Source organism: Diachasma alloeum, unplaced genomic scaffold (genome assembly GCF_001412515.2).
Source record: "Diachasma alloeum isolate Michigan unplaced genomic scaffold, Dall2.0 Dall_scaffold_00540, whole genome shotgun sequence".
Taxonomy (NCBI): Eukaryota; Metazoa; Arthropoda; class Insecta; order Hymenoptera; family Braconidae; genus Diachasma; species Diachasma alloeum.
In genome coordinates, this window is record NW_021680672.1 from 314516 (window position 1) to 339978 (window position 25463).

General features: G+C 42.3%; 1 protein-coding gene across 1 annotated transcript in view; it reads left to right on the plus strand.

Annotated features, from left to right (window-relative positions):
* The first annotated feature begins 24798 nt into the window (after positions 1 to 24798).
* Positions 24799 to 25463, plus strand: part of LOC107042984 (homeobox protein Nkx-2.3) — a 2107-nt gene continuing 1442 nt past the window's right edge. The window contains exons 1-2 of the mRNA XM_015264262.1: positions 24799 to 25087; positions 25176 to 25264. Coding sequence (XP_015119748.1) covers positions 24799 to 25087; positions 25176 to 25264 — 378 coding nt within the window. The remainder of the gene's footprint in view (positions 25088 to 25175; positions 25265 to 25463) is intronic.

Genomic DNA, 25463 nt, shown 5'->3' on the forward strand with positions numbered 1-25463 from the left:
CTCCTCCTTAATTAATTAATCACGCAGCAATTAAGGAAGATTAGTGGGTGTTAATGCATTTCAGTTTGTCTTTTTAATTTGTCTTATCGGCTTAGGGTCAGACATCGAGACTTTTATTAATTTTTATTTCACTTTGATAACTCGGCGTATCCTATTTTAAAGTTAATCGTCATTGTTTGTGCAATTTTGACAAATAATACGTCATAGTCTTTTTATTAATTCACTGGGGGAAAATATATTTACGAACTGTTGGAGAAGCCAGTCTCTTGGTCAGGCTCAATATACAACTGCGGGCTCGAAAAGGAGCTAATTACGTACTGATTATCATCTTGTTCCTCAACTCTGCGTCACTCTCGCCTTTTTTACAGCAGATTATAGATATATATCCTGTTTTGTTCCGAGATATGCTGAAAAGCCGACCTAAAAATAGACGATGCAGGGTAAAGCAAACAGAAAATGTTAGTGCAAATGCATGAGATGATTAACCAAGCGAATATTATAAATAACCGGTCATAAATAATCAGCGGATAATTATTCGATATCACGATGATTACAAATTGGTCATGCATTAGGCTAATCTGTTTGAATCTGACTGTGTCTCTCTGTTTCCCATCCAACAACGAAACATTTTATTTTCTTATTTCAACGGTCATCAGAATTGATATATCCTCATTATCATGCCGCAACTCGTTAGCGAATCGGCATTCAATTAAAGTCTCATTTAAATAATTGGCTGTGCCGAATGACGAACGATTGGAATTCACAATGTCTGGTTTATTTTTACAAGAAACGAGCTTCTGGAATTTGAATTCTTTCTTTCTTACTTTTTTCACGGTCTTCCCATTTTTTTTTCTCTCGGAAGGAGAACTTTCGCGAGGTTTTCGGGTGGATGGTGCGCCCGCCAGATTGAAAATATTGTCTCTGATGATTTTGGTGTATTATCGGACCTACCCATTTATCCCCCGGGCGGTTAAAACACTGACTAAATAGTTGTTTATGTTGTGCTAAGTGAGCGCAAAGTGGTAGCCCGTGTTATGGTCCGTAGGTGGTCCCCTACATATGCAAGTGAGAATAAAGAAAATATGAAAAAAGAGAAGTCCTGAGGTTCACATGATACACGCACATTACAACCGCAACGAAAACTCAAGCCACCACTTTATGGGGATTTTTTTATTCTTGGCTTTCCGTAATAAAAATATCGTATTTTTCAGGATACTATAAATGTACCTGTTAAAATGACACCAAAGAACATTCAAGGAAACGTTTTTATTAATTTCAGTATAAATCACGGGGGATGAGAAGCATTTTTTTTTTTGAAATTCAGAATTCCCGAAAATAGCTCCCTCATTCAGCCTTTGAGAATGGGCCGAGGACCCATTGAGTGACTCCACTCAATGAAGAATGGAAAATCTCCAGAACATGAAGGGATTCGTTTCTTTGTCAATGGCTGAGTCGATTCATTCACGTGTACCAATAAAATCATTTTCGTCCCCGAAAAAGGCTCGAGGGCTTTCTTATTTTGAGGAATCACTGTATCATGTCTCTATTCCGCTGGAAAATCAAGATATTAACTTCTCCTTTTCACTTCTCCCATATGAAATTTCCCCAGAATATAAATCAATATTCATTTTTGACGCCTCCATTCACTCCATCCGATGGCTTTTTTACGTGTGAGAAGTTTTTTTTTTATTCACTCTAATGCGAATTAGCCGGGCGTAGCAAGAAGCAGGCGGAGCAGAAATCTCGACACCGCATTTGGCCTCCATGATAATTAACGTTATTATACCGTTTAATTGCTCAACGTCGGCAATCCGCCGGGTTTCCCTCCCCCCTCCACCCACTTGAATGACGCGCGCGCCACATCCGCCATCTTGTTTTTGCCAAGCCCGTGGTCGAGGGTAAAATGGTGGGCAACTTAAATTTCCAAGGATCGTTGTCGTTAGTGAAAAGAGGGCAGACTACGAGGGTGGATAGGAAATTGCGCAACAAACTGCGCAGAATCTGTTGGGGATATGTAGAAGGCTGATGGCTGTGTAAGGGGGATATGATGGTGACTCGTTGGGGTGTATCGAAATTCGAGGGCGGAGTACTGGGGGATTGTGCAGATATATAACGGGTGAGCATTCGCGCTCTGGTTAACGCTCGTCGGAGCCAAACGATTATCCAACTGCTGGGTGGATGGGAGAGCTTGTGGAGAGAAGGCGAGACGCTGTGATAACAAGCTGATGCTCACTCAAGTATCGAAATTCCGTTTAGTCTGCAAATTGAGGAACATTATGTCGAGGAAAGTACTACTTTGCGTCCGCTAATTTACGTCGTGATTGCGCATAAATTGAAACATTTTAACGAAAGAGACTTGAGAATTAGATTTGTTGAACTACGCTTTTTAAAATTAAAAATTAAAATTTCTTAGACAGTTGAGAGTGACATTGAATTGAATTTAGAAGAAAAAGTTATGAAATTTAAGATTTTGGGAATTCCATCCACGAAATTTCAGTAGAGTATGTTTTTTTCTCATCGAGTTTGGCGATAAATTTCATTTCCGATATGTTTGATACAATTTATAATCCACAATTTATGCATACGAATAAACTGAGTGTATTGGCATTTCATGGAAGTTACGAAGGTAACGAGGCGAAGAAACCAGATACCTTGAACACGAGTTCGTGCCAGGGTAAAATCCCGGCGCACTCAGCGGCGAGTACACGTTTTCTCTCCTATCTAGTGCGTGTGTTGGGTGGGCCCTTCGCAAATGCACAACCCCCCAACTCTTTGCCCGCAAGTATACATCTTTGTCTTTTGAGATATAACCATACACTTTAGCATTATAAGAGTCCTCTTTTGCTTTATACTTGTCGGCATATATCGATGCACACGTAACGGGTGCAAGGCGTGCTTCATAACTCGCGAATATTGTATTGGAGGGACTCCTCTACCTCGCGGAGAGGATAAGAGAGAGGGCCCGAGAGGTGCACGAATGAAGTTGTCGTTGTTTCACCGTCGGATAGAGACAGAACGCCCATGAGACAATGCAGTGAATAAATATCTCGGAAGAGGCCAACAAAAACAATGAGAGTAACACAACCAAATATGATATTATTATCGTTCTATGCTGTGCGCACAGTGAGACCGCGATTTTGCCGTGAAACTCTCGACATTCCCGACATTCCCAAAATTTATAAAATATCAAAGACAAGCCACTTCAATTTTTACTCCTTCCCCCTTCACTTCTTCGCGCGAAAATAATTCGAGTCAATCTCGTGGAAACAGCGAATAGACCCTGGTCATTTGTCATCGAGATTTTGTTAGTTTATCGGCACGCGACGTCCGCCGTAATCGCATATATGATCTTGTTATATACACGTATGTACTCAGCCACTTTATAAAGCCAGGGGGGGAGCCAAAATGAATACAGAGGAGTAGCTGATGTTTTTATCAGATAAAAACGATCTGAAATAATCGAACAATGAGGCGCTAACTCGATAACGCGAACCTCGTTATCGTACGTCGAGATAAGAAGTCTCCTTTTCTCTCCCCCCCGTCGGTTATTCTACGATCCTCTCACCCCTCCTCTCATATTACATTAGTCCCCATAGAATAATGTATCTGCTTACAAGGCGTTCGCCCCCACGTGACTCGACCCCAGCAGCCTATACACCAAAAGCCTCCAACAACGAGAGATCCCTACCCAGGAATGACTATATTCACATGGTAATGCGTGTTGCGATATCTCCGGGCATTTACGAGGGTCCAAGTATTATTAATAATTTTTTTTCAGCCACACCCTCGTCCCATTAACCCCACACCGTTGCTCGTAATAGTCCCCCAGTGGGTGTTTTTAATTATTTTTTACATTCCCAAATCATTAAATTCTTCAATTCGCCTCCCTGACTCACTCGTGTAATTGTCGTTGACTCGGTGCAAACACCTGAATATTTTCACATGACGTGCGTAAAATTCATGCGAAGGTACGGCCAATGCACATACGTATAAACAACAGTTTGGAATATGGTGAGGTGTTAAACGGTGGCTGAGAGCTCGTTAGGAATTTTTCTCGTGGTGCTAACCGAAGAAGTGGACAATGCCAGGTCCTGTTGGTTCTTGGTTAGCGCTAACGAGACGGCCAGAACACTGCGTTCAGTACCCCCCCGTCAATTGTTTCAGCAAACACCGAGACAATGGACAGTAGCTGGCCGATACTAATGGTCGGTTTATACGATCCTTAAACTCTTTTATTTTTTTGGATTTTTCCTTTCGGTTAAATATTCAAGAGCTGAAAGTTATGGAGAAAATTGTTTCATTTTATCAGGGAATACTAGGGTGAACGGGTCTATTTGGGGGTGGGGGTTAGTTTCACTTGCGTTGAATATTGCAGAAGTAATAAAATGAAAATTGTAGCGATTATTTCAGCTTTTAATAATATTACTCGTGTACAATCATGTGATCAATTATTCTTTCTATTGATCGACATTAAATAAATATTAGGGGTATTCGGCTGTATTGAACTATTTCTTAATTTAATTCAGTAGCGAACTGGTAAAACGGTACCAGTCTATTTTGACTATTGACCAGTTTTCAATGAATATCCCGGAATCTAAGGGAGATGGTAAAATTTTTAATATAACCTTTTTTGTAGATCCGATTGAGAGCTACGACAAATGTAATTACGAAAATTTCGCTATCTCCCTTAGATTCGGAAATATTCCTCAAAAACTCAACTGCGAGATGAGTCGATTTGAACCGCTTTACCATTTCGCTACTGAATTATTCTGTTTTGTTATTTTGACTTCAAATCATTTTTTTCTGCTAATTAAAGCATTCTTGAAGGTTCCTTTTACTGTAATTTCCCCTATACTATATTTCCTTCTCACTCATTTAGCTCATGTTTCGGGATAAATAATGAAAATCATTGAGTTGAGATAGATTTTTTGTCGGAAATAGTCCCTCTGGAGCTTTCAATTCGGAGTGACCAAATGACTGAACATTGAGATAATTGAGGGCATACGTGGGAATATGGTCTGACGGGCAATCCAGGAGGATATGTGTAATCCAGAGTGGCGAACGAGCCAATGGAGAGAGCGAGAGGGTGTCATACTGGGACAGTAGGGTAAGGAGGGTGGCTGAGGTTAGGAATAGGAACTAACCGAGCGTAAGAGATTAACCCCTCTAACAGCGACCGCCCAGTATATCAAGGCAGCGTGATAAAACGCCTGCCTCTGGGGCTTCTCAGTTGCCACCCCTAACTGCCTTCTATTGACTACCAGAAATCCAATATATTTCGCTCACCGCCAAATCGGGGAAAACCGACGGGGAGGCACCGGAATTTCATACGTCTTTTTCACCCCATCCTCTTTCACTTGAACTGCAAACAGTGCTACACATTCATTTGGGGGTATGATAGTTTAAATAATATTACGTGATTGATTTTTCATTTACACTCCCAGAAAATTATTCTTGAAATTCTTAACAACGAATAATTCACATGGAATTTCCATTCATCTTGTTCTTGAATATTCAATGAAATTTGATTTCTCAGGACTCTTCATCTGAATTTTCAATCAAATTGTCACTGAAAATTCAATGATCATTTATAATGAAAAACTTAATTTTATTGAATTTCCAAGGTGAATCAGTAATTCCATGAATTTAACCTGAAATTGAATTCAAGTTCAGAATATTGAAAAGTGCAGTCAAAAAACAATTCCTAATGGGGCATTAATTTTTTTCCACGAGAAATTCTCTAGATAACCTCTCCCCTCTCTCAATATTTACCTATTTTGTTACCGGATTTATTCTAATGGAAGGGTTGTTGAGGTGTTTGATATTTTGAGTCTCAAAAGAAGCGTCCGTTCCCCCTTCGGTCTCAACACACGCACCGAAAATCCCTTTAAACACCCTAATAGCTACGTAAACAGTGTGGGGCGGGAAAAGTGGCTCTGGGGAAAAATATATGTACCGCTTTGAAGTCGATGCGGATTTTTCAGTGTATACTGTCAATTCTGAATTCGAAAATCCGAACGGAAACGACGGGCGCGTTTGACTTGTAAGCGGATAACGTTGAGTCAAACGGCTTTATTGTTTCAGAAGACAAAAAAAATGAGGGGAGAGATTTAAGGCTCTGTGGGGCCGAGTAATGGTACAGTGGATCGGAACAGTTTTCGAGTTATCGATGAATCGCCGAGAGTGTTTGCCCAGTTGGGCCAATAATAGTGTACTCGGCTTTCCCTCGTCTGTCCTCCGATAGAGTTTTTCCTGATTCTCTTACCTTGCCCGGATGTCGAATTCAATTTCACCCTCGGTATCGGCGGATAAATTGTCCAATTGAATGCGACAGGAGATAACTGGAATTTTCGAAAATTATCTTTCAATAATTTTTTTTTGGAGACCACATTTCGTCGCATTAACGCAAAATAAATGGAAACTTGAATGAAATAATTGGACTAAGCAAGCGACGAAAATAATTGAGAAAAAAAGAGGCTGATAGTGGTCAAGAGAGGCAATCGGGTAGGAAAGAAAAGAAAACGAATGAGCGCCGGATATCGCGGTGGTTTATCGCCCCTTCAGGAGGAAAAATCACCAGCAAATTCGATTTATTCCTCTCCCCCAATTCACGGTCCTCATAAGTATCAAAAAAGATAGTTCCCCGATGGATAAAAACACACCTCTCCGCGCAAAAAACTAAATGTCACAGTAAACCAAACGTCACTCGGCCTCGTACCAAGTTACAAATATTGGGAAATGAAATTGAGAGAGGAGTTCTTGATGGGAATGAGAGTCGAATATATGGGACCGTCGAAAAAAAAATCGAGTCAAAAACATCGAGAAAGAGCCGGAAAGAGGAGGAGCAGAGATAAAGAGCATTTTATCTCGTGGAATAACGGGCAAGTAGTGCGAGGGTGGAGTCGAAAGCGCAGAGAGGAAAAGGTTTTTTTTTCGCGAGTCGCTATCCGGCATCGAATCTTTCAATAAAAAATTTTGTAGCCCCTGAGCGGAGTCAGCGCCATTTTGTGAGTTTAAATGGAAATCCGCAGGCTGAGGGTTGAGAGAGGGAGGAATGAGCGTGTGTCTCTCTCTCTCTCGCTCTCTCTCGCGCGTTCGACCGAGGGTATATACCATGGGGGGATGAACGGGCTGGCACTCTTAGCATGCAAATTAAAGTGCTGCCATTTGAATGCGAATAAAACGGGCCTGGAGTCGTAGGCGTACGCGACGGGGGAGGGAACGGTGACGTCGATGAGGTTGACAGATCGCAACAGAGGTGCCTTGCGTGGTCAGGGCTTTCAACGCTGAAAAATACTGCCAACGGATGTGTTCGACGTTTTAACGCTTTTCTCCAAAATTGAAAAAACACGCGTCATTCTGGGAAAAACATTGGCTTTTATGATTTGGCAAAAATTTATTTCACTTTTCAAATGAAGTTTTTTAGGGAACGATATTTCGATGCAGTTTTTTATGGGGATGGAAAATCAGTCATGTATTTTGAGGAAATGAATCTTATTTTCATGTAAAAAAGGGAACATTGTTTCTCTCATTCCTCATACGGGGGCACATTTTTTAGAGACCATAACTATTTTCATATTTTTCTTTCTGAAACGAAAAATCGCTCCTTTATTTCGAGGAAACGGATCTTATTTTAATGCGCAAAAGGGAACATCGAGATGATTTCGATTATCATCTCCACTTATTCCTCACAGAAGACAGTTATGAAAGTCCCGGTGAAATTATTATTTCGGTCTAATACCGTTTCCACGGCTTCTGAGGGCGTTGAATAAGAAATCATATTTTTCCTTGAGCGCTATCAAGCACTCTCGAGAGGTATATGTATAAAGGAAGAGAGAGAAAAAAACGGGAAGATTCACCTGGGGTGTACCCGAGCGGGATTTAATGCGGCTTTATGAAAGGCCCGTCGTGAAAACTCTTAATTGCCGTCGAGACTGGGAAATAATGTGACTTATAAAAAAGTCGAGGGACAAAATCGCAGAGAAAAAACTCGCTGTGCGGTTTGCATCTCTGTTGATTACGCTTCCCTCGTTTCTTTTTATTATTTTTATTTACGTGGGTTATTGTGGGGGTGAAAAAAGTGATAAACTCGACCCTTGAGATTTATAATCATTCTCGGGGAAAACTCGTGAAATTTTCTTCATAAAAATGCAGCGGATCGCGGGATAAGGGAGTGAGAAATTAAAATTAAGGATATGCAAATGGTTTATGAAGTTATTTATTTCGCGCAGTTTAAAGGACATATTCAACATATTTGATTTTTAAGGGAAAAAAAAATTGGATTCTCTTACTTTTAGACACATCAACTCTCACGAGAGGTGAGACGTACAAAGCATCCGAATAAGTTTGCAAATTCCATTTAAACTCTACATCGAGTTTAACATTTTTCCTCTATACCCTACGATTGTACTTATTTTTCCCTCTGACTCTCTTAACCTCGCGTCGAAGTTGATTCCCTCATCCCTCCGGGGAATAAAGAAGACGGTGCAATCACTACTGCCGATATATACTATATCGTTTCCAATTTCACGGTGAAGATATGCTCAGCCCCCTCCGTATGCCCCCAGTAGAGTTGAGATTGTGATAAGGTGAAAATTCAAATGAGCCGAATCAATATTCAAATTCAATTCCTTCCTCTCACTTTCACAGCATCATTCTGGTAAACGATGAGATCCCATCGGAAAATCAGGTACAAAAGCGAGGAGAAAATGTAGCACTTGATTCTTTTCCGTTTTCGACTCACGGCTTCAATGGAGGGGGATTTAATTGTCAGGCATATTGGGATGTTTGAGAATGAGCTGTCTCATCCGGGGAGATTGATCACTCGATTGTTTGGAAAAGTTTTGACTTTTCTGTAACGATCGATCAGTCGATGTCGAGAGAATTATTAAGAGTTGAATTTCATTTTTATTTTATTCATATCCAGTGCAATTCATGTGTGACTTTTTAAAATATTGCAGTATACGAATAAAAAATTTCAAATTTTTCGCCCCTTTTACCGTAATTCTTCGATTCATGTGCACACATCAGATATTTGGAATTCACATGAGGATATAAATCGCCCCTGGACGATGGTCATCCGGGATAGACAAAATGTCTTCCTTCAAATCCTCGTAAAATCCAGAATACATTGAGGAGAAAAATGAAAGTTTAGTGGCCCAAAAATATTTCTATTGTTAACCGCAATTTTTCGAAAATTGGAGAATGAAATTCCGTGAAAGAGGGCATTATTCGATGCACCATTTAATTGAATATATCTGTATACATCTGTACTGCATAGATATAGAAGAGGGAAAATCGTATACGGTCGGAGCATGATTGAGAGGAGTGCGCGGGAATATAAACGAGATCGAAGTTATACGGGACTCCAGGAGAGTGGAAGGTGGTGTCATGAATAAAAGATGACAAAGCCCAGAGTAGAATGTTTCGCACGCTTTGGGTGTGCAATAGTTATGGGGCAGTGTATAAGCTACGAAGGTTTGATGATTGATAGAACTAATATATCCCCCCACCAGTAGCCTAGATCGGCCCGATAAAATTCATACGGCTGCTGAAGACAGGGGGAATATTTGAGGAAGGATTGGCTTGGCAATAAGACCAGCAGCGCGTAATGATTTTCTATTAATATTGATGTTCGCTCCTCTATTTTCACAGACAATCCATTGTTCCTTACTTATATTCAATTAACGGGTGCGAAATTTCTAGGCTCAAGTGAAGAGTTGATGAAAGCCGGCGTTCCCTTGTGCTCTGTCGGTGCCTTTTTGTCTTCAACATGTAATCCGACACTATTTGGCACCCAGGCAGACCTCAAGGCGACTCATAGAGTGACGACAAAGGGGAAAAAAACAGGTGGAAAGAGGGAATGGGAATCTCGAGTTTCAACACAAACAGAAATGAACTGTTTGGGGGGTTTGGTTGATTGGAAGAAAAATCAATTGCCCATTATGTCATCTTTCATCACTGGTCAACTGATCAAATCATTTCGCCAGGATAATTGTGTCACAATGGAGGCTATGAATGAAATATAAATAACACGAAAAATATTGAAATCCATAAGTCATTCTGACAATGTTTGAAGGTAACGTTATATCAATAGTAGTTCATATAATGACGTGAGATTTGAAAATTCAAATATTGCCGGGCGTAAACATTAAACTGAATAACGAGAAACGGCCGGTTCGAAATATGAACAGCAGGCATGATTTGCGGCCTCGTAAACCCGTTCATAACGAATAATAATGTCACCCAGCCGTGGCCCCCTCCCCCCCCGAGTCACCAGCTTCCCTCTTTCCTTTTCTCTGGCACCTCAACCCCCTCAACACCCCTCCCACCCCGCGCACAACTTGCCTTCAGCCAGTGTCACCGTCGCCGCTTCGCAGCTACTGCAAAATCCTATAATATCAACCGCGACTTTTTTCATGTCTCATAACGCCTTCTCTCCTGGAAATTAAACAATAAAATATACGACACTGAATGTACCAGGGGCATTTTCACTTGCGGCTTTTCGGTTAACATCAGCCCCGCGTTCTGTCATACTTCCTTTCTCCCGAGTTTTTCATAATGTAACTGCGGTGAATTAATGATCAGGAATGAAATTACGTTTCGAGGAAAAGTTTTATGTTTGTGTTATGTACAAAGTTGAGAAGCTCCAGATCCTTCTCCAGTATTTAGGAAGATTTTCCGGAAATTTCGGAATTGAGTAATTTCAATGATTCATAATTTTTTTGGAAATAATTCATTTGTTAACGATCTATTCATGGATCTGCATGGCGCATACACACCCAATAATGAAGATGTCGTTTTAATTGCTGGTTCGTGTGAGCAACTCGCTAATTAACGCACTCAGCACCACTCCGAGTCCACTCGCTGATGTTGGCTCCTTGTACAGCCTCGGATCCAAGGAGCTAATTTCTCCCAGTGATGTTTATCTTCTCAGCGGGATTATAAATATTACTCCTTATTATTTCGCATCTCAATTCATGATGGATAAATGAGCATTGAGTGACACGTCCTGTAATTCGTAAAAACCCACTCAAAGACGTTTCGGACACTTGATTATAGTACTCGGGCAAAATGTGCGAAAGTGTGCTTGGTACTTTAGATCGTCTCGTTTGTCGTTTATTAATTTTTCACCGAAAATTAGGGAGCGGTCCAATTAAGGAGCTCAAGCGGAGGCGAAGGGCATTAGCATCCACCCGAGTCTGTAATTTGTGTCTTTCTTAATTAAATCATCCGTTAACCGAGCTCCGGGCTCTGTCGAAATGATCCTCCTGTTCTTTTTTGCTCTCTCTCGTTCTCTATACCTTCATTTTCACGTTCTCAAATTGACCACTGTGTTCTGCCCCTTCCCCTCCAGCTAAAATGAGACGAATATCACCCAATGTTCATGTTAATTCTCAATCGAAATGATTTCTGGCGCGAAAAAAAAAACGCGCGGATGAAGCTGAAAAAATTGTCAACGAGAATTGAATGAAAAAATCGGAGAGGAGCGAAAAGAATCCAAACATAGAGGAGAAGAAGGGCCTGCTCGGGAAGAGGGCAGGAGACAAAAGTTGGCCTCGCTGAATGCAGCAACAATGCCACGGCCCCCCGTACTTCGGACTCTAATATATTGCCACTGGCCGTCTCTGACGCAAAAGTATTGGGGGCCTTGTTAGACTTACCTGTATAAGGGCCTGCGTTTGCTGGAAGACCCATGCCATGAGTTTCAACAACCGTCGCGTGCTCCAGCCATTTCTTCAGTTTCCACCTTTCTCGAAATCCCGGAATTTTATTCCTCACGGCGGGAATTTTAATGCGAAAAATTGCCAACGCACTGCTCAACTTTGATAACTCTTTCACATTTCAGCTTTTCGCTTTTTCACGGTCACTCATTTGTGGCTTTTTTCCCTGATGATTCTTGTCATTGGGGAACTTTCTGTTATTAGATGAAGTTGTGCTAATCTTTATGGGACGCACGTTCCTCAATTTTCGCCGGAATGAATGGGCTTTCGCTGGCAATAAAAATCTGACGCTCGGTAATCTTTAGTTGAATGGCTGTGGGCCTCTCTCCCGAGGATTACAACGATAAATAAAAGCAAACGTCGTTTCTTTTTCTTCGCTTCTCGAGATTACACGTTAGTCGGGTGTGATTATTGATATTGAGGGTGGAAAAAACCCATCATACACACCCCGATCTTTTTAATAAGCTCTACGCATTTTATCCCCTCGCCCCCCCCCCCCCCTTTCCGGGGTGATGATATATCTGGAGCCCCCGCGTGGGCACTGGATGGCTTCCTGGTGGGAAAATAACTTTGTCCCTTTAACCGCCTCCCCCATGCCGAAATAACCGCGTGTAATCTTGGTGTTACGATATTACTCCTATTTGCATATGGAATGACCCCAACGCTTGTGTTTGATCATAAATTTATTACTAACGTATTGAAATGTTGCGAATGATACATTAGGGACTTTGGTGTGGTGAGAAAATACTCAGTGGATAGTTTATCGAATTGTGTTTGGAAATGGGGGGTCATCAATAATTTCTCGTTGAATTTTTTTAATTGATGGAAGTAAAGTCGTATTTTACTCCAGATATTAATTGAAATATATTTCAGCAAGGAGGTGATTTTTTTCCAGGCAACTTTCATCAATCAAGTTTGATGAAATACTATTTCATTTTGAAATATCGGGAACTAATGGGAATTTGAAAGTCATCAAATGTGATCAATGAAATGATTGAAATTGTTGAAATTTAGTCAATCAATATAATCATTATTATTAACTGTTTGATGTTGTTCCATTGAATTTTCTCGGAATAGCGCAGAGGTGTGAATGAGAGATGAACCCAAAAAATGGAAAAAATTGAAACAAAAAGAACAAATCTAGCGTTTGACACTTTACGAGAATAGTAGTCAATTGGCGAAATGCGAGGGGTTGTTCCCTCCGGGATAATACAACTGGGGGCACGCGTCGAGGCATATGCCCCCAAATGATCGTCTATTTTTTCTCTCTCGCGCGTGTACTCTCGCCCCAATCTTTTTTTTTCTCCCCCGGGCACACGCGGCATTTATAAAGTGTCGCTCAAGAGTTAATCCAGAGTTAAGGCCACTGGCAAACAAGATTAGTACTCGCCACGAAAAAAAAGGAGATCCAGCATTACATGGTTTCACTTTTTTGTTTAACTTTCGCACAGTAAAAATCATGAATGATGATGCCATGGATTTCGAGAAGATTAACGAGGAGACGAAAAATGTGGGAAGTTGATGGAAATACGTCTGATGGGGAGGAATGTTGGAGATCCATTTCCCATAATTTTCCTTTTCTTCCAAAGGTTTTTCATTAGTCACTGCCTCGTTGACGGGCATCTCATCCACTCCTCAGAAACTGATATATTTGTTTTTTTTTTTTTTTTTTTTTTTTTTTTTTTTTAAAGTCTCTGAAATAGAACATCAGTTAAGGAGGAAGGCATTTTTTATGAAGATCGAAGGGTCGAGGTGACTTGTGAATACGTCGATGGGTTCTCTAGAGCCTCCAGAGATGGGACCAAGAGTCAAGATAATGGGGTTGCGGCCGAAGGGGCGCGTGAGGGAGGGGGGAATGAGGCGCCGGGAGAATTAAAAGACAAAGAGGAGGGAGGGCACACTATACGAAGCGGCATGCGCGCGAGACCTTGGTATACTAATTACGCCCGAAAGTAAGTAGAAGGGAATGAGAAAAAAGAGAGGACAACGAGAAAAACAAACAAAGGTATACGGGGCTCTCGTTTGAGAAAATTAAATAGGTTTAATTAAGCCGCAACCCGTCGAAGATACGTATTTAAATTAGCCAAAAAAACTCGACCAAGGGGGTGGGGGAGGGGGGCCATACACACATGCTTGCGCACGTTCCCGAGATCTTTATGTTTGCAAAATGATAGAGACAAGTTCCGGCTAATAAAACCCATCTCTTTTTTTTCCTCTTCCATTCCTCCGGCTAATTATTCTCATCAATTTTCACATTTGTTGAGGATATCTCGGGTGTATTGAAAATGGAAGAAATAAATAAATAAAAATTGCTCGTGTGTCCACGCCCAGAATTAATGGGACATATAAAGAGGTGGGGAGAAGACAAGGGAGGGTGGTTTGAAATGGTTTTCTCAGGGGGGGTGGGGCGGCGCACGAAAGCAAAGTCCCCACTAATAGAGTCGTTCCCGGTACAGTCAACACACCAAGTATCATTCACATTCGTTGTACACATTCACAAACAGGTAGCGTATATACCACCACAAATCATAAGATTAGAATTTTAAATTCCCTCCACCCAAACTGTAATGTGAAACGCCACGCGTTTAGGCGCAGTCGAAAATCAAACTGAAATCTCGATTTAGAATCTTTTTCCGAGTCTGCAACCTTAAACGAGGACCGCTAGGTAGCGGTGTGCTGCGACCGGCTAAATACGAAGGAGATACAGGGACAAAATATAAAACAAGGGGAGAGTAAGGGAGAGATATTTGAATAACGGCCATTGTGATGGTACATACGGCTCTCAGCGGATATTTATAAGGGACGCTGTAAGCAAACGAAGGAATATTCTCCCATTTTTTCATCGCCTGACACGTCTTCCCTGTTACTTCGTAGCTCGCTGAAAAATTGAAGGGAAAAATGAGGCTCCTCATGCAGGAAAGGAGAATATGTTGAGCTTCATTAAGAATAAAACGGAAAGCGGAAGAAATGGCATAGAGACGTGGGGAGCCACCGCAGTGAGACAACTAATACCAGCCTGACCATGAGGATCGACGTAACAACGGCGTGCTTAAGGTTGCACACACGTGTCCAATCAGTGTGTTTCTTTATCGTGTGGGGCCTCACTCGTCGAGTGAGCCATGGGGCATAGCCCCCCCCCCCTCTCTCTCTCCGCCAAGTGGTCAAAGAAAAGCCTAATCAGCATGCGTCCCGTCCAGCCAATTAGAAATACTCGTCTGTTTTACCGACTGTCACGGTAGATCGGTGTATTGAGTTGTATCGGCCGAGTTATGTGCTCCAGCTTCGTTAGTGAGTATCTTGAGCCAAGGGGAAGAGAGAGAAGAGGAAGCTGCCCGGGCGAGGGGGCGGGGGAGAGGGTTCCTCGTTGCCGTTGCCGCGGCGTTCGAGTTGATGCCGTATGGTCAGTGTGCTTGATTTACGACCAAACTCACCATGGTTCTCCCGTTCAATGGTGAAAAGAGAAGTTGGATGAGGAGAGACCATGCATCCATCGGCTAATAGTCTCTTTGCTCTGAAAATATTCCACCAGACTCTAATTGGAATTGATTAGGAGAGGGTCCTTGGGCACAATCGCAGAATCTCCCTTGCCTCTTGGATAAAATGGTCAATGGATAATTCAGAACAAGTACGGCTGATACATTTATTCCAAAATCATCAAATTTTTTGAATTGCTTGATTCAGTCGTCTGACTGATAAAGGGCCGGATGTGCCCTGGAGCCATTGATCAAGCCCGATGAAAGGAGACAGTCTGATTAATGTTGTTTTATTTACATCTCATTTCTCACTTCTTTCCTCTTCCCGTCTCAATCGAGCGCTAACGAGCCTGTTAGCATCAATTATTCTAATTAATATTTACCCTAGGCCTTGGGGCCTCGTGGGTAATGCTATCGCTCGGGCTTTCACCGTTTCTGATTTGCTGCGGTGAGGGTGACGACTACCGTACGATTTTTTGACTAATTATTCGAGCGCAGTTTTTTTTATTTCCCTCATTTTTATCGCGAGATGGGGGAATTGAAAGGACTGAAGACTACATCAGAGGAAATGAGTGGGTGGCGCAGGAGGCATTACAGAGGATAAAAAGAAACAGAGTCCTCCGAAGGTAGGCAGACTGAATTATCGTGATATTTAAATTAACAAATGACATTCCGCATTACCATAGCTGTCCACAAGAGTTGCGGGTACTTTCGAATCCCCCCATCAGTGATGGCCGAAGAAAGGACAAAGAGACTAAGAAGCTCTCACTGCATACACCGCCTTGTGAACATCAGTGGACGCGTATACGAATAAGAAGAAAAATAAAAAGACATCGACCAAATACAATCGCAAGCTCACAATTTGCATTCTTTACTTTATCATTTGCAAATCATTGAGTCAGGGGGGATAAAGTGACGGAGAAAAAGGCCAATGAGTACAAAAATTTATCTCCAGTAGGGCAGAAAAACTAGAAAACAAGGGAGGACGAGAGAAATAACAAAAACTTATCGACAAAATTTCTCTCTACAAAAGCGAATCGATACTTGTCCGATTCCTGGTATCGAACAAAGGATGTATTTGGATATAGTAGCCATTTCCCAGTGGATAAAAGGCGAAAAGGAGGGGCGACGGAAGAATAAGTTTAGTATAGAACGGAAAAAGGACTAATAAATAAAAAAGGCAAGAATAAAAATAGAGAGAGCGAGAGAGAGAGGGGGGGGAGGGGGTGAGGGTGGAGTGTGTCCCGGCAGCATTTGAGGGCACCCCTCTCTTTTTTTCTCAAGCGCGCGAGATCTGCTCGCTAAGATATCGTAGTGATCTGTGAGGCCTGGTGTGTGGTACCCCTTTTGCGAGACTCTCCTGCACGCTTTTGCACACGGCGAAAAGAGGCGAACTGTGATAGGGTATATATGCGCAACTTGAGGAGAGCCTCTTGGGGTTCTCTCTCCTCTCCCCCCCTTAAAACCGATTCTTTCGCAGACACACACATGTGAATGGGGTACGTTATATACCAACAAGTCGAAGAGAGACCCTCCAAGGCGATCAGCGTCGCGGCTGCGCGCGGATTGAGACGTCGTTGCCTCTTTGTAAAACCACCGAGGGGAAAAAAAAGAACAAGTGAGACGGAAGGTAACGTATATAGCGTGATGCTTTTGCAGGGAGAGCACCTCTTACTCCCGTCTACCCAAAGTGTATTTACGAGTAACGCTCTGAGTCTTCCAGGGCCTAGTTCGATTCAACTGAGAGCGAGGGAGAGAGAGAGAGAGAGAGTGAGATGGAGTCGGTGTGTTGGTGCATTTGAATTCGAAAGATAAAATGAAAAGAGGTGGACGTGCAAGATACAACCGAGGACCAATGGGACTTTATAAAAGGGGACAGAGGATAAACAAAGGATTGGGTTGGAGGAGGAGGAGGAGGTGGATGTATGGATAATGCCCCAAGACATTCGACGTTTGCCTCTTTACTTTGTTTTATACCGAGATGCCAGCGACTACTTCGTGAGGATTCTATCGCTTCTGAGAGTCAAAAGACATTCAACTATATTTCAGCGCTGAATAAAGGGTCAAATGAATTTTTGGGGGGTCGGCGGGGCCTCGGGACGCGCCGGTTCTACTCTTTCATCAGAATGACTGGACTCTAATCCCCTTGAGATAGACAAACAAATGACAATGGGCGATTGCTATCTCATCGTATCGTGAATTCATCATTTATATCTGTAATATGTATTGGTGGGTTTGTTTCCCTTCACTTCTGTACACTCATTCAAAGCTCGCAGGTGGCTCTAATGACGTTATACCCTAATGAGCGATACGGGCACGCTAATTGGCAGTAAGCCGAGTGTATATCGCGATCATACTTCCCCCCTTTGTAATATATATGACGTACTATTTTATGTCATTCGACAATTGAATTGATGAAGAATATGAGAAGATTGGCTACCTGACGGCTTTATGTTCCCAGGGTCTACTTAGAGACCCACCGAAAAATTCTTTATCCACATCCAGAGGTAAATTATTTTAATGATGACAAACGACACGACTTGTACCAACCGTGTCTATCCAAAAAATCATGTCTGGAGGGGAAAATATATTTAATTTTCCCGCTCCGCCCTCCCACCGACTGGCCGAGAAAGAAAATACAAATTAGGTAGTTCTTCGGGGCTTTGAGTGAACTTCGTCGCTTCTTGAGAGAGTCACTCGAATAAAAAAAAAGGTTCGAGTTAAAAAACGATTTTTCATACTGCGATCGGCCAGGTCCGCCTCTGGGATACCTGCAGATAGCTCTTGGGCTTTCTCAGCGGATTTTTCCCCCTCAATGCGCCTGATCGGCTGGAAAATTTCGGTTTTTTATTCTCCCTAACTCCCACGTTGACAAGTGTTCTGGATATGATTTCATCAACTTGGAATAATGCGCTATTTGTGGACAAATGTGAAAATGATTCGGGTGACGAGAGCCGAGAGATGTAATACAATCGATAATGCATGCACCCTTGTATGACAGGCGAACTCGAGAGTTCAGGCGATATACCTGCACACAAATGGGTGAGATACTCGACGATAAAGTGGCCGGCCGACAAAGGCCCGTATAAACACCGATGTATTCGGCGTTATTTTGTTCCCAAGGAACCTCCAGTGTTATCTCTCTTTCCCGTGTCGAGCCAGCTCACATTGAAAATGTAACATGTTATTGCACTGTTTCTCACTCGAGATGTTTTGGATAATTTCAACATAAGTCAAATTTTTATTTACCTCGTTTAATTCGAATTAATTCGAGGAGACTCCTCTGGTCGATGGTAGCGATTGCACGAATCGCCGAACAGGTTTCTCGTTTCCGGAACACTCATTAGGCGTCTGCAGGTACTAATTACACTGCGGACTCTGAAGATTTCGGGCGTGTCGTGCCGGCCAATTAATTATCCAACGAACACAACTACAAGCGAGAGGAGGAAAAAGAGACGATCGCATACGACACATATACTCTTGTTTTTTTTTTTCTCTTTCAACAGTTTTACCTGAAAGTGAAACAACAGAGAGGACGTAACGTCTTTTTACCAGTTGTTATGGGCGCCTGGAGAAGGTCAAAACATTCTCTACAATTTAAATAAGTCGAAGGGGAGATATGTTCGAGCCGAACGCGCACGGGCCGAAAAGACATTCGTATCAATTATGGTCAGGCGAGGTGTATTTCCTTTTTTTTCTACTTTCGACTTGGCTTTTTTAGTTTTATTAATTTCTCCTCTATAAGATGGTCAGGAACGTTGAATGGTGGAGACAGAACCGCGCCTCTCAAAGGAACTTGGCCCACGATATATTACACAGCGGGGGGTCACTCGAGGACTCTAGCCGCCTATACCAGGATTATAATACTTTGTGTCTCACTCGTATCCTTCTTTTCCACCAATACACTTGTTCCGAGAATAAATCATTTCAATTTGACAATTTACGTCTTTATTTTATTCTTACAAATTAAATCAATTCCGTGATGAAAGCAGCTGATTTATTTAACACAAATTCTTGGAAATTCAATCTCATTTTATTGGATTTTCTACTAACGACATTCGTTAGATGCCATTTAAAATGAAGATCTCACGAAATTAAGTTCATGTTTTATTAATTTTATTTGAATCATCGGCTTTTTCTGGTGCCGTTCTCAGCCGGTCGACTCTGCCGACCAAAGTGTTATATCTAGGTTTTTTTCAGGGCGAAAGTCGATTTTCGGTAAAATCGAATTTTTTCGCCGAGTGGACGTTGATTCCGATAATTCAGGCGACGGGCTATCCAGAACTCTCAAAAATATTTGGAAAAAGTGAAAAATGAAAATTTTTTTTTTTCACCTGGGGCCCAAGGGTCAGAACTTGGATTTTTTCAGGGGGAAAGTCGACTTTCGCCAAAATCGAATTTTTTGGCCGAGTGAAAGTCGATTCCGATAATTCAGGCGACGGGCTATCCAGAACTCTCAATAGTATAGGGAAAAAGTAAAAAATGAAAAATTTTTTTTTTCACCTCGGGCCCAAGGGTCAGAACTTGGATTTTTTCAGGGGGAAAGTCGATTTTCGGTAAAATCGAATTTTTTCGCCGAGTTGACGTTGATTCCGATAATTCAGGCGACGGGCTATCCAGAACTCTCAATAGTATAGGGAAAAAGTGAAAAATGAAAAAAAAATTTTTCACCTGGGGCTCAAGGGTCAGAATTTTGATTTTTTCAGGGGAAAAGTCGACTTTCGCCAAAATCGAATTTTTTGACCGAGTGAAAGTCGATTCCGATAATTCGGCGACGGGCTATCCAGAACTCTCAATAGTATAGGGAACAAGTAAAAAATGAAAAAAATTTTTTTTCACCTCGGGCCCAAGGGTCAGAACTTGGATTTTTTCAGGGGGAAAGTCGACTTTCGCCAAAATCGAATTTTTTCGCCGAGTGAACGTTGATTCCGAATCTTTTAACGATTCTGATGCTAATGAAACACTCGGAGGCTGCAGAAATGCACTCCTCCCATTCCGCTTCACACCGTGACTGCGCGCTCTTTTTCGGTTATATTCCCTATTGAAGTTTTTTGTTTCTTCTGCAACTCTGCGTGTCCAAGCAACTAGTGGATAAGAGTGAGTAGCTTGCGGGCAATTTTCGGCCGCGTTACGCCAGATTATTGAGCGTGTCCGTGAACCGACGTTCGGGAATAATGAGGCACAATTCGTTGCGCTGACAGGATGCTCCGTCGATTTTCTCCACAAGTTCTCGTCGGGGCCAGTTAATGCACAATCCCCCCTCCCCCTCACCCGTGATTCTTTCACACTCATCTAATGTGCCTTGAAATCTTCATCAGTCGGCTCTCAACGAGCTTGTAACATATAATTTCATTATTTGAGGGCCACATTACTGGAATTAACGATAAAATGAAAATATGGGATTGTGAACTCTCGGTGGGGTTATCCACGCTGGCTACCACCGAGCCAAGTTATTGAACGGATCCGAGGGGCCGAAAAAAAAATGAATGAAAAAAAAAAAGCAGTGGAGAAGGGTCAACTGAGATAAGACGGGCGAACGAGCTGTCAGCGATAAGCAATTTGTAGCAAAAAATAATGAAAAAAATGAGACAAACAGATACAGTGGAAATTATGGGACTGATTACTTTAGTAGATGAAACGGTTGTGAGTAATTTGGCGTTTGATATTGAGCCACTAATCTTGGGTAATTCACATGAATGCCCTCTTGCGACATGATAAGCCCATTATCACATTTACAAACGAGCCTCAAACTCAATTTCTAATCTCCGTATATTTTACCCCCTCTGACGTTTCCCGGATTCCGCTTGCGATTCGCATTTGCGTAATCTCGAATCACGGCTCGAATGTACGAAAGGGAACTCCTTAGCATCGTGTTGCACCATTGTTGGGGCTGTGTACATATTTGAATTGGCTTGGGAGAATAGAACATGCGGCATTTGACTGGTTACTCTTGATTTTGTGAAATTTACGGAGGTTTTAACGAATATTAATTGTCACGCCGAAAGTAATTATCATGAACCAGAAAGTGAGGAATAATTAGAGCAGACATTGACAATTAATAGTCTCCGGAGACTTATTAATGACTGTAATCTTTATGCCCAAGTCGTTCGCATTTGCGTAATTGCTCGTCTGCGAGGCGACGAATGTGTCGATTCAATCGGTCATGAGATTAAAAAAAAGCGTTGAAGAAAAGGACATCTTTCGCAAGTTACTGAGAAAAATTGATGCATGCAGCTTCGCTTTAGAGGGATAATGACCTCGAGAGACGATAACAAATGAGTTCCTGGTGGAGACTATATTATTGAAGATGAGCTCGTAACAATATTGAGGAGTCATGACAAATTGGACCACCCTGGGTCTCTACCCCCTCTGGTGCAAAGCTAAATAATAATGAAAAAAAGGAGATGCATGTGGATAAAAATGAACATCTAGGGTTTGAGAGATAAAAGTCTCGAGCTGTTGCTACTACTCTCACCAGACAGATCGTATGGAGATAATGATGATGGCGAAGCGAGACATGGGTTAAAGAACTCTCGGCTGGGTCGGCTTGCTTTTGAATTTTTCTATCTCAATGATCTGGGCTCGATGGGATCGATATTATTAGGCTCCCGATGATTGGCAAGAAATTTCTTTGCGAGAGTAATAATGAGCTGCCACGATGTTTGTACGGTTTATGGGCCAGTTTGGGAACAAGTGTATTTGGGAGGAAAGGTAATAAAGAATAATGACTCATTAAGGCGGACGGTTGAGGAAGAATTGGAAGTTTATTGAGTGAGATGGAAGTTTGAAATGCCCACGAGAGTCTAATCATTCCAACAAATGAATGAATGTGGGTGGTCCCACAGTCGTACCCCAGCATTACTGCTTAATACTGTTTGTTGGCATTAATGTAGGATTAATTGGAGAGGAGTTTAACGATTTACTGGTGCCATCTGTTGTCTTGTCAATGAACATTTCACGGGAATTTTGTTTCCATTCGTTTCAGGGGCTGGTGAGTTTTCGACGGTCGGCACAGTCAGCAGCGGAGGCGTCCGGATTTTACCGGCTCCTGTCGATCTACTGGGAATCCATCGGCAAGTCAGATATCCCAAGGGTTTCATTATCTCTGCATGACATGTAGAATTTTATGATGCATGACCAACAATTTAAGACCGAATCTGACTGCATTCTCCTTCGCTGGCCGTTATACTCACGGAATGGAAATTGCGGCAATTTTTGTTTTCGCTCGGGTTTTTTTTATAGATTCACGTGGAAAATAGGATTTTCAGCATCGTCGATTGCGGTAATCACGACAGACGAATATTACCCGTGCGTTAATGAATCACATTTTTTAAGTAATGTATAGTTGCGACGTAATTTCGGATTCAAAAAATCCTGGCGGCATTCCACAGTACTGCATGTCCCCCCATTGTCACGATTTCCTGAAATTGGCCAGACGTTTCTGGGAAATGTAACTGGCCACTCTGGCCCGCGGCAGGGGGATGCGCGTCTAGACACCCAGATCCATGCAATTGTGTGGATCTTCTATCCGAGACACCGGCGCGACATTCTGAAGTGTTGCGATGTACACCGCAGGAAACTTATAATTGCCTTTTTAAGTGGCTGTCGTCAATAAAATTAGGGAAAAAAGAGACGTCAGCGCGCTTCACGCGAGAAAAGAACGGAAAACGCCAACAACAATTTCCCCATCAAACGGACGTGATGGTACATGTAATAGAGTCATTTCCTCCGGTCGCAAAAATTTTGTTCCGCCGAGAATGTGAGGCAGCACCGCAACCTTTCGAATTAGTTAACGCCCGATTATTTGTCACGTGGAGACGAGGGTCACAAAAAAGAAAGAGAAAAAGACCAGAAGTGTCGGAATTTCGCCACGGGCGGCATCTGACCCCCCATGAGGGCACGCAACTCGCACCACAAACCAGACGTAATGGGGATTTCCTATAAAGACGCGTGTAAAGACGAGAGGAAAAGCACAGTTTCGGAGAGAGATGCCAGTACAAAGGGCCCTTTGTGCCTCAACTGGAGGCGCCATGCAACTGGACACCACATTGCGCTCTCCTCTCCTCCCCACTCGCCGCTATTTTTTTAATTCTCGATTTAAACGTGACGCAATTGCGCCGAGCCGTGTGATCCCCCCGGTATTGACAAATTATCCGGCAATTTATTTCTCTTTAGTTACGCTGAAACTAGGGAAAATTAAATGGAATTCGGTTTAAGCACTGCAGTAGTACTCGTGTTTTGTACAATTTGTTTGGAGTCTGCCAGGCGTCTCAGTGTCAAGTGGATCGCGTCTCTATTTTTTTTTCGATCGCCGAATGTGTTCGGATACTACCGCCAAAAAATTTCTCCTCCAGCGATGACAATTCGGTCAGACAGTGTCGTGTCTTTCCCACAGTTAAAAAGGCGCCCGATATCTCCTGGCGCCGTGCACTGGCTCTGCATCCTCGGGCCTGTTGATGCAAGAAGAGAAAAAATACAGGGTATGGTGCGACCACACACAAGTAAGTGATATATTTATTCAATACATATTTACTCTGGTCATCCACCCGAGGGATTGATCAGAGTGGGCATTAATCATTGCGCCGTTTATTCAATTTCGAGGACACTCGGGGGAGAACAACATCAATCGTATAAAATTTGAATAAAATTCTTAATGAAATAATTTGAAAACCTTAAAACCTTCGCACGAAGTCTCAAGAGTTTCGGGCGCCCGAATGCGCGTCTGGATTATGTTATATAGCCGAGTGAAAATAAGAAGGAATTGAGACGCCCGAGGCGGGGATTGTGAGAAAATTAATTACTTTCTTTTCATTCTGTGGAGCTGAATTTTTTAGGGATTTTCTGACATCATCCAGTCCATCTGCACGATTCGTCATCGTTATTCTAGAATTTTTACGCCAACAGGTACTGTCGGCATTGAATACTATTATATATTCATCTTTCGATTTAGAGCTGAAATCAAATATGCGAAAATTCACTTGCGGCACACATTTATAAATACCTCCATGCATCATGTCCATTCATTTTCCAACATGAAGCGTAAATCAAATTTTATCAAGGGATATTCGTTGCCCTGGGAACCGCAGATCCGCGGGATTGGCGGAGATGGAGAGCAAAGGCGGTACCACACACGTCTCCGCCCAGCGGAATTGCAAAGTATGGCTGGCGAATAAAAAATACTTCGCGCACGCATAATTAAAAATTTTTAATGATCATTAACTACGTGTTTTTGACGTTGTATGCTTGGAAGTTCTTTCGGAGGGACTCGAAATCTCGGGGGTGGGGGTTGTTGTATCTGTTAAAAATCGGGCTCACACAGACAACAGCGCACTTACACACTTTTACTGACGGTACTCACCATCCACACTTGACTCCAATGCCAGACCAAGTCACATTTGACGTTTGCCCTCTGGCCTGACCACTCAACCATAAACCACCCTCGAGCCATCACCGTGTTTATACTTTCTCCGGTCCTCCCCGTGAACGTTAACTCAGTTGAACAGTGATCACAGTGAGCAATAAAGAGAGTGCGAATTAAACTGGTTTTTGTGCTTGCAAATTGCCGAAGAAACAATTTATAATCGATCAGCAATGTTTTGATAATGTTGCCCTCATCGATATCGTTCAGTGTTCGTGATATTTTAAACGAGAGTCAAACCGTTGATACCATGGATTGTTACGGGGGTCACCAGCAGGTGCCGCAGACTTTTCACGTGTCCCACGATTATTACGGCTATAACGGGGTGCAGGATAATCACTGGGATGTTGAGAAGTATAAGGAGCAGTCCCAGATCAGCCAGATGGGGTATCAGAATTACCCGGATCTGCATCAGGTTCATCATGGGGCTCATCCCTCACCCCCGTTCGAGGCAAATTCCGTCATGGAAGAAGGTAATTTAATTTTTATTCACAAGTGCAATTGAAATAAATCATTTTAACCGCCAATTCCTCGATCGTAATTTTTTCTTATTCATCGTAGGAAATGTCGTTACGTCGAGTAAAACAGAGCTGAGGAAGAATCAATCGGGGAAGAGAACGAAACGAAAACCGCGAGTGCTATTTTCTCAGGTGAGGATTACAAGAAATTAGTTTTATAGGGGAGGGTGGGGCAAAACGGCCCCCCTTCAATTGTCAATAACTTGTGAATGACATTGTGAAAATTCCCAGTTTCAACTTCATTTTGAAGATAATTTTTCATTCTTCAAAACGAGCTCTAACTCATCCCAATCGGATTATTGAATCGGAAAATATTGACGATTGAAGGGGG